Source organism: Lolium rigidum, chromosome 2 (genome assembly GCF_022539505.1).
Source record: "Lolium rigidum isolate FL_2022 chromosome 2, APGP_CSIRO_Lrig_0.1, whole genome shotgun sequence".
Taxonomy (NCBI): Eukaryota; Viridiplantae; Streptophyta; class Magnoliopsida; order Poales; family Poaceae; genus Lolium; species Lolium rigidum.
The window spans coordinates 216833252-216843019 of NC_061509.1; the positions used below are offsets into that span (position 1 = coordinate 216833252).

The following is a 9768-nucleotide window of genomic DNA, read 5'->3' on the forward strand; positions in this document are numbered from 1 at the left end:
AAACTTCAACCTTCAAGGTTAAACACATGTGACAATGTAGAATAGATCCTAAGATAGAGAAGAATAAGGACGTGGAGCTTGCTAAATGAGGTAATGATAATTCTTTGTGCTAGGATTAACATTATTATTCAAAAATGGCTAGCTTGTTGAGCTCGAGAAGCATCAGGTATGGTTAACCATAGTTATATGTATAGGGCTTTGCTAGGCATGAAGCTTAGAGAATACAAGCATCTTTCACCACATTAACTTTTGGTTAGCTTTTATGCTGCAAAGGAAAAGTGATGCCTAAAGATATCCAACATTTTCCCTATCATGTATTTGTGTATTTCAGTTGACCATACTTTCACTTTCTAGGACTCAAAATACACATAAATTACTTGATTCACATCAGTTTAACCATTCCAGAACTGCTCATGGTAAGTCATTGTTCCAACTTTTCAAGTAATAGCGGCCATTCATGGATCTTTTGGCGCCCGAAATATGTTCAGGTTCTCACGTGTTTTCGACCCATGCGACCATAGAAGCTTCACCATCTTTATCACGTACTAGCAGGTCTAACGCCACATAAAAGGATATAGTACGTACTTCCTCCGATCCATATTAAGTTGTATCAACGTAGTACTAAGTCTTCGATACTTATTATGAATGGGAAGCAGTATTGTGTGTAAATGAAATCAATGGTGTGTTCTTATTCAACGAAATGCTGGAAATAAACACACGCCATATCACAAGAGGGACTGATTGCTCATAGCATAATTACCCACCTATCCTGGCACTTGCATGGACAAAGAGTAGTGACTAATGATGAAAAAACTATGTTGACCATTCTAACCCGCTTTGCACGTCTCCCCACCATGCACTGGCGAGATCCTTCCAATAGTATGATCGTGGAAGCCATGGGTTGATGTTGCCCACCTTGGGAAAGACATTCTTGCCCTTGTCCACGTAGGTTGAGTTGAGAGGCAGAAAAGGAAGCTCGGACATGGTGCTCTTTTCCGCCTCGCTCAGCCGGGGTACTATGTGCGCGAAGCCGTCGCTCGTGATCCTGTTCAGAAGGCGGCAGACGAGCTGGGCGGTGGCGTCGGCGCCGAGTGTCCAGCTCGCGTTGACGTATCCCATGAAATAGAACAGGTTGGGCAGGTTCTCGAGCATGCATCCCTTCCACGAGTAGCAGTCGGGCATGTGGACGGGCCTGCCGTCGAGAGAGACGTCGATGCCCCCCGCGAGCTGGACCTTCAACCCCGTGGCGGTGACGATGATGTCTGGGTGTAGTTCCCGGCCGGACTCGAGCCTGATGGTGTTCTCGGTTACTTGCTCAATGACGCCCGTCTCCACGCTGGCCTTGCCGGCGCGCAGGCACCGGAAGAAGTCGCCGCCCGGGCTGATACACATGCGCTGCTCCCAGGGGTTGTACCGCGGGGTGAAGTGAGGCTTCATTCCGGTGCCGCTCGGTAGCTCGCGGGACGTCCGCCAGAGGATGACGGCGCGGGCAAGCCGCGGGAACCACCGGCACACGGTTGCGAGAAGAAACGCCGACAGGATCCACTTGAAGCGAATCAGTCTCCGGGCCAGCGCGCCGGGGAGCAAGAGCCGGGCGGCCCTGTCGAGAGGGTCGTTTTCGGGCATGGCGAGGATGTACGTGGGCGACCCGCTGCAGCATGGTCGTGTGCGCGGCCTTGTCGGCCATGCTGGGGAGCAGCGTGATGGCGGTGGCGCCGGACCCGATGACGACGACGTTCTTGCCGGTGTAGTCCAGGTCCCGGGGCCAGAACTGGGGGTGGACGACGGTGCCCCGGAACCTGTCTATTCCGGGGATACGGGCCTCGAGCGGCTCGTCGTAGTCGTAGTATCCCGTGCCGAGCAGCACGAACCGGACGCGCATGGAGACGACATTGTCGGCGCCACCGCCGGCCGTCACGCTGAGCGTCCAGGTCGACGACGCCGAGGACCAGTCCATGCTGTCGACCCGATGGTTGAACTTGATCTTGTCGTCGATGCCCGCCTCAGCAGCAGACGCCTCGAGGTACTTGAGGATGAGCGAGCCGCGGGCGATGGGCTGCTTCTCCTCCCACGGCCGCCAGGGGAAGCCGAACGTGTACAGGTCGGAATCCGACCGGACGCCCGGGTACTGGAACAGGCTCCACGTCCCGCCCACCTGGTGCCGCCCGTCGAGGATGCAGTAGCTCAGCTCCGGGTTGCGCTCCTGCAGCCTGTACGCGAAATTGATGCCGGAGATACCCGCGCCAACGATGGCGACATCATAGTCCGCAACAATCGTATCCTGGCGTCGGGTAGCCATTGCTTGCTTGGTTGGTTCGTAGAGAAATAGATAGATCTACCACTAGAACGAAATGACGGCCTCACAGCCCTCCTGCTACTTTTCATCACAGACTGAACAGTACCATGTTGATGAATAGTGTCGATGGTAACTTCAGAAAAGCTACGGTAAAATGCGAGGACAACTTCTGAATATGTCTAATAACATTTTATGGGTCTATAAAAACTTGCATTACGAGATTATAATTATCACAGTTCAATAGTCAGCATAAATATCACGGTAAATAACATATAACTTGTGTGGGAGACAAATTTAATCATTTTTACTTTGTGGGCGGCAGTTTATGTTGCCATAAACACAACTTATGAATGACTATATGTGCTTTCTTTTTTTGCATGTGATGATATTCGATAAGTCCATTCAAATCCAAAGCTATGCAATTTAGTGTGTTGATTAATTTTTACAATGGGAAACTCATATATAACTACGAGCCGGTAGCTGGGGGATAGGCAGGGCAATCCATATGGATCTACAGGGTTTGAGGAGCCTATCTACAGTGACCATCCCTGCCGTGTCAAGTTCTGATTGGATGAAATGTTACCATCAACAGCTGCTAAGATTTTAGCAAAAGGGGTCAGCATTGATATAGGTATAGATATGCATGTCATGTGATCCTTCCACCAGACATAACACATTAATTTTCTACACCGAAGAGAGCTAGAGTGAGAAGCCAATCAAATTATATTGACAATTATGCCACCAGATAGAATTGTGTCTCCCTACCTCTCCAACAATCAAAGGCAAAATTTATGTACTTTCGAAAGTTTGAAGGAATCCACCTGATAATTAGTACTCCCTCTTATTCATATATTACTTGCTATTAAAATAGATGTATCTGTAACTAAAATATGTCTAGATACATCTATAATAGCATCAAGTAATATGAATCAGAGGAATTATCAATTTTTGCTTGAAGAACATCAATGATCAAGCATCATATGTTACTAATGTTTTTTTTAGATAAAAGACGGTAGCTGCCCGACTTTAAATTAATAAAGTCGTTAGGTTTAACACAACGAGTTCACAAGTGTTGCGGCATATAGCTTCGCAAAAGTAAAGATAGCTAGGGGTCGGCCTCCCCAACGACAAGCCAAAAGGAGAATAGAACAAGCCTAAACGAGGCTCCGACGACACGGCGAAGGGAGACAATCCGTCATGTGCTGAGCTTGCGGAGTGAAGAAGCTGGCGCTCGTGAATCACCCTTCTTATTCAGCCGTGGTCCAGGGGTCTTGCAAGCGGAAGCCAGAGCTGCAGAAAAAGCATGATTTTGAAAATAACATCAGCCGGCTATCACATGACCTTTGATTCAATAGCCAACTACGAAACAGCCATAGGGCCCAAGACTGCACAATAAAAAGCGTCCGAACGATGCGTCTAAATCTACCCGAAAAGCTAGACACGATCTCAAAGAATTGGGCAAAGGCTGCCGGTCACCAGCTGCACCCTAGCAGCTGACACACGACACTCCAAGCGAATTTAGCCGGCGAGCAAGAGAAAAAGATATGGGCAGCATCCTCTTCCACACCACAAACCGCACAACGTCCATTTGCCGGACCTCTCTTGGCAGCCACATTTAAACTCGGAGGGAGATGATCCAGGGCCATTTGCCAAGAGAAGATTTTGATTTTAAGCGGCACCCGTGCCGCCTACACATCCTTGAAGTGGGCAATGGACTCTCCCTGGGACATCCTGGCATACATTGAACCCACCGAATATATGCCCGATTGGTCCAGTACCCACACAACCTTGTCATGCCCGTGTGACAAGTTGGTATTCTCTATAATGTTCAAGATTTGCTGCTAGTCCCTCAATCCAGCCTGATCCAAAGATCCTCCTAAACCTCAGTTGGTTATCGCCTCCACACACTTGAGCCACTGAGCTCATTTGTGAGAGGCAGATGTTATAAAGCCCTGGGAACCTATCTTTGAGTGGCTGATTACCTATCCATTTGTTCAACCATAAGAGCGTACGGTTTCCGTTGTTGACCACATGCTTAGCCCCCAGCGCCATGCATGGCCGTCTCGTCTATATCGTTCTCTCTCGCTTTCTCAAAAGATAGGCCGATAGGACAGAGAAGAATGGTCCAAACGACGATAGCAGGCCGGTGAGATATCGTCGTAGGCCTTACCTACAATCGTTGTCTTCATAGCAGTGCAGGGCCACAGCTTGTAAGTATAAACCGAATCGTATTAGTCGTCGTATAGTAGATTACATACTCTGCAGGTGAAGGAACGAGACAGTAGGACGAGACAGCAGGATGCCGAAATGATAAAGGAAATGAAAAACTGTGGACTAAGCCTCTTCCAGTCAGCCAGTCTTCCGTAGCTTCGTGCAATTAAAATCGTGTGGTAAGTGACGACATGCAGATAGCTAAGCATTGTGAGTACAAATCCTAGTGAAGATATGACTCGATCACATACGCAGGATGAGCACGATAACAAAGATACCGACAAATTAAGCATGAGGTTGAAGCCCAACTTGCGCGCGCGGCCGGGCACACCGATCGATCGATCTGCACGCATCGCCACCTACGTCCCAACAAACCATGATACGTCGTAGGTTGGCTCCTTTCGAGGTAACCATCCACGGCCCACGCGTGCACTAGCCAAACGCAGTCGTGAGTCGTGACCGCATGATCGATGACATCGAAGCTAGCCACGCGACGACGTCGCAGCGTCGAACGGAACTTTGGGAGGCTAAATATATGGACGATCGGCAACGACATGGGGCAGATTTAGTCGGCACGTATTTTAACGGACGCGGTGCAGGTCGGACCAGACGCAAAAAAGTGCGAACGTGATTTACACCTCGATCGGCCACATGCATGCGCGCGTCCATCGCGGCATGCATGTCGATCACTCGCGCCTAGAAAGCTCCTTCAATCACCCAAAACGTACACGAGATTTTGTCGTCACAATGCATCGATCCATCAACGCGTGCCATCCCAAAGCCAGCCACGCTGCCAGCGATTGGCCATGCAAGGCAAGACAGCTTGCTCCGAGGTACCGCAACTTTCGTCCTCTCACTCACCTACAGTACTTCCTCCGTTATCATATTAACTTTTCCACATACTCCCTCCGTACGATTGAAAAATCCATTGAATTTGTCTAAATTTAGATGTATGCGGACACTAAATAGTATCTAGATGCAATCAAATTTAGACAGATCTAAGACATGTTTCATGGGACGGAGTGAGTATAAAGGTTGGTAAAATTAAGCTTTACAATCTTTAACCAACTATCAACAATTAAATATCAATATATGCATAGTCAAATGTAAATACATAGGGTTAAACCATATATAATTTTATTTTTATTTTCTAAATAATAATTATTTTTATATATAACTAGTTAAACGTGTCATAATTTGACTTTAACCAAATCATATATGCGGAGTAGTATAATACATAGGGAGTAGCAGCTAGTCATGCACATCAGTCATCAATTCCTGGGTATATATCGACATGACACTGTGAAAATTATAGAATACTAATTGTTTCGTGTTCATTTTGATGATCCTCGTGGCGTATATATATATGATGAGAGAGAGAGTACAAGACTTGAAGAGGAAAGAGGTTATGACTTGGAATATATGATGATTCTGGAATTCTAGTCTATCTCTAAGCTGTGCCACGACTTTGCGTAGGCCATTGTTGTGAAGTTGACATCAAGCAGCCGTATGTACCCCGCGTATGTCAGAACTTGTCATGGGCTGCAGCTCCGGTTTTTCTAATTATCTTTTTATCTAGGTATATGAATATATCCGTATCTATAAAAAATGATTTACTTGGTTTTGAGTTGCTCATCAAGCATATCACTCGATAATGATTTACTTGGTTTAAGAAGAAGAAAGTGCATGATGCAGATGCATGCTCTGGTCTGAATGGCCTGGCAAATTTCTCTAACCCTTTCGACCCAGGACTTGTTGAAATATAGGATTAAAATATAGTGGTTCATATTAGATTTTAGATTTCCTATAAATCTTAAAGATTACATAGTGGCAGCTCATGTAAGTTTAAGATCAAGTTGGTGGCAGCTTATTAATTAGGGAGTGAAAAAAGGCGAGAAGTTTAGTTTCACATGAAAAGTTGAGAGGAAGTTAGACCACCTTATAAGGTGGGTTGTTCCACCACTAGTGAGTGAGAAGAGGAGTAGTACACGCGCGCTCCTTCTCCTTATCACTCGCTCGTCTCGACTCGACTGGTGATTTACTTTCATTTCTTTTTGCAGTGCAGGAAAACGAACAGAGTCCTAGACGGACGAGTCGCAGTTAGTCGGTTCGGGTCGCTCCCGGATCGTGTGCTATTTGTAACCGACTCGAAACGTGCGTGCGATGTGAGCCTGACCCATGGTTCTTAGGGTTTCCTGATCCTATATAATATTTTTCTCGGCTACCGCAGAAACATATCAAATACACGAGTTAGAATTTTGCCACCTCTTACTGCTTGCGCCGTCATCGTAGCTTACTCCATCCCGCCTGCCGGCGTGCACTGGCGAATGGGAGAGCAGGTCTCCGAAATCGCTCGCCTTTGCGATCGTGTACTGGAGAAAACGAATTACATAACAGGTTCGCGAAAAGAGCCAAGAGGAGGTAGACTCTAGCACGGCCACAAAAAAGGCATCGTTCGGCACTCGATGATAGTCCGTGCACTGCTCGCCATCAAGCCAACATTGCAGTATCTCCATGCTTACAACTGTACTCCCTAGTCCTCCAATAAGTGGACATCTAGCTCTAAACTTTATCCACAAAAGAGTGTACTTCAATCTTCCCAATGCATTTTAATTGTTTCTCTCTCATCCACGGAAATCAAACCCAATAATATTGAGCACATGTTCTTTATTTTCTACATGCACTTAGCTTATTGGAGGTGAAATAATTAAAGAGGAGAGATGCATCTTCCCAATACATTTTTACTCCACTTCATAATTTATCTTAAAATACTCGTATATACACTTATTTATTTATTTCGAAATGGGGATACCCCAGCCTCTGCATCAATTGATACATACGGCCTCATTTATTTCATTATTTGGTATCGTGTCTGTTACAATTCAAGGATCACATAAGGTTGCTACATGAATCAACCATCGAAATAAAACTAAGAGATAAGTGATATGTCTAATCAACATGTCACTCTAAAAACAGGTCGCCAGCTGAACTGGTTGAACAAATCCCGAGCAACCGTCTCCAAACGGCTGCACCTAATAGTCATATCCTGTCGCCGCTCCTCCGGCTGTAGCGAGGACCACGTACGGATCCAGTGTGTAGTGAGGGAAATAACCTGCAAAAAAGATATTTTGTTTGTTTTGTTAAACACATAGTCATTCCTAGTGTTCCATATAGCCCATAGTAGTGCACAAGCTCCAACTTGGATTTGCATTTTTTTCATGTTTATCAACACCCAACAGCTAGTCAGTCACCAAAGAGATGTGTAATACTATTGGAAGGTGTGATATTCAAAGCTATGTGTATTATGCGCCACATAATTTTAACCAGCGGGCAAGATATAAAGAGATGTTCTATTGTTACGTCTTGATTACAAAAGCAACATTTCAAACTACCGTGTCAATTACGCCTCGCTAGATTATCTTTTGTTAGAATAACTTTGCGGTGAAGAAACCACATAAAAATTCTAATTTTTAGTGTTACTTTCGACTTCCAAATATCCTTATGCAAATATTGAGTGTTGTCATTCATGAGATCTAAATATAGTGATTTTACTGTAAAAAACGCCATTGCTCGTCAATTTCCAAGTAAAATTATCTTATTGATCATTTAACTGAATATGCATGAGCCGCTCAACAAGGTGTAGCCACCGTCCCCATTTATTTTCTGTAAGGCTTCTCCTAAACCGAATATTAAGGGGAGGGGTATTAGTTAGGACAGAGGCTACCGTGACATTTTTGTTTTGCACTATGTTGTAAAGCGAGGGATATTGAATGGACGAGAGGTTCATTACCCAACCAAGAATCTTCCCAAAATCGAGTTTCCAACCCATTTCCTACCTGAAATTGACCTCTACTGAAGAAATCATCTTTCACTTTCATTAAACCCTTCCAAAACGGTGAGTTCGAATCTTTTGTTTGAACCTGAGATAGTGTTTTTGAATGCAAGTATTTGTTCATGATTAACTCATGCCATACGCCGTCTCCATGAAGTAATTTATATAGCCATTTAGTAAGGAGGCATTAGTTAACAGTATAACTTACCTAGCTAGGAGCCTCCACAGCCATTTGAAGCCCTCAACCGTCCGATCCTGGTACTGGACGTTTCAGATGTCTCGGTCATCCCACGGATCGCGTCAGCCGCACACTCAGACTCAGCCCAACGTAGCTGGGCCGCTACTCCCGAGAACGACTTGGGTGCTATGTGATGAACCGGGCCCTGAGATAGTGATTGGGCCGCTTGGTTGTTTGTGTGGGTAGCGTCTTGTCCTCTGCCTTGACGAAACGATGTGGAGGCACCCAAACGTCGCGTCGTGCAATTAATAGGTGTGAAGGTGCGTCACCATTACCCCTTTCGGTTTCCTCGCCTCTCGGTTACAGTGGACGCCATTTCTGGCCTGACATCTCCCTACTTTATTAGGTCACCATCCTTGATTCTAGACGATTGATTTCTTTCTCACCCTGGGCAGAGGAAAATGTTCTAATCGCGTTTATGCACCGTCGTCGGATTGCATAGGTTCTAATGGCTGATGTTATTTTGTTGATTATTCTAGGATCATGGCGACCACAACAATGGGCGATGCGGAGGAGGAGACGACGACGGTTCGCCCGATGCAGAGGAGGAGGCTCTGAAGTGAAAAGATAAGGACTCGGAGCAGGATGCGGTGGATTCAACAATTGCGACGTCTCGATGACGCAAGAGAAGAATGAGCTTGGGGACGACCTTTTGGACACGCATCATCGACGACCCATGAGTCTGTCCACAGCAATAAGGTAAAATTTAACCCTACATCTTCATTTTCCATCTCCGAGCCCTTTATAATTCGCGTGTCTCCCTCTGTTCCATCTTGTTGGGCGGCTGGGCATGAGTGCCAAGGCGAGGATTCAGCGATGCAGAGGAGATGGTGTGCATCGCTCCTGGTTCTTACCGGAGGTGAGCAAGCAAATCTTGGGGCCGCAGCGTTCCACGGCCTCTGGCTCACATCCTCTCTTTGTACATGCCTCTGCTGCCTTACCTTATTCTCCCACCCAACGCACGCACTCGGGATGATGATGAAGTGCTCTCCCTGTTTCCCTTTTACTTCACTAATTGGTACACGTATATTATTGGTGATATTTCCCGAACTGTAAAATATAGTTTTTGGTAGGAGGATTACAGCAGATTGAGGGCATTGACTTATCATGGAGCATCATAGGTATATATGTTCAGCTTTCGAATTAATTTCTGCTCCAATTACACACATGGACAACGGCTCTGCGTGTCAT

General features: G+C 46.0%; 1 protein-coding gene across 1 annotated transcript; it reads right to left on the reverse strand.

Annotated features, from left to right (window-relative positions):
• Positions 1 to 767: 767 nt before the first annotated feature.
• LOC124688132 (FAD-containing monooxygenase EthA-like) lies at positions 768 to 2299 on the reverse strand. The gene is given in 2 exon segments (XM_047221846.1): positions 768 to 1647; positions 1649 to 2299. Coding segments are annotated over 2 exon segments (1485 nt in total). The 3' UTR covers positions 768 to 813.
• Between the last annotated feature and the right edge of the window lie 7469 nt (positions 2300 to 9768).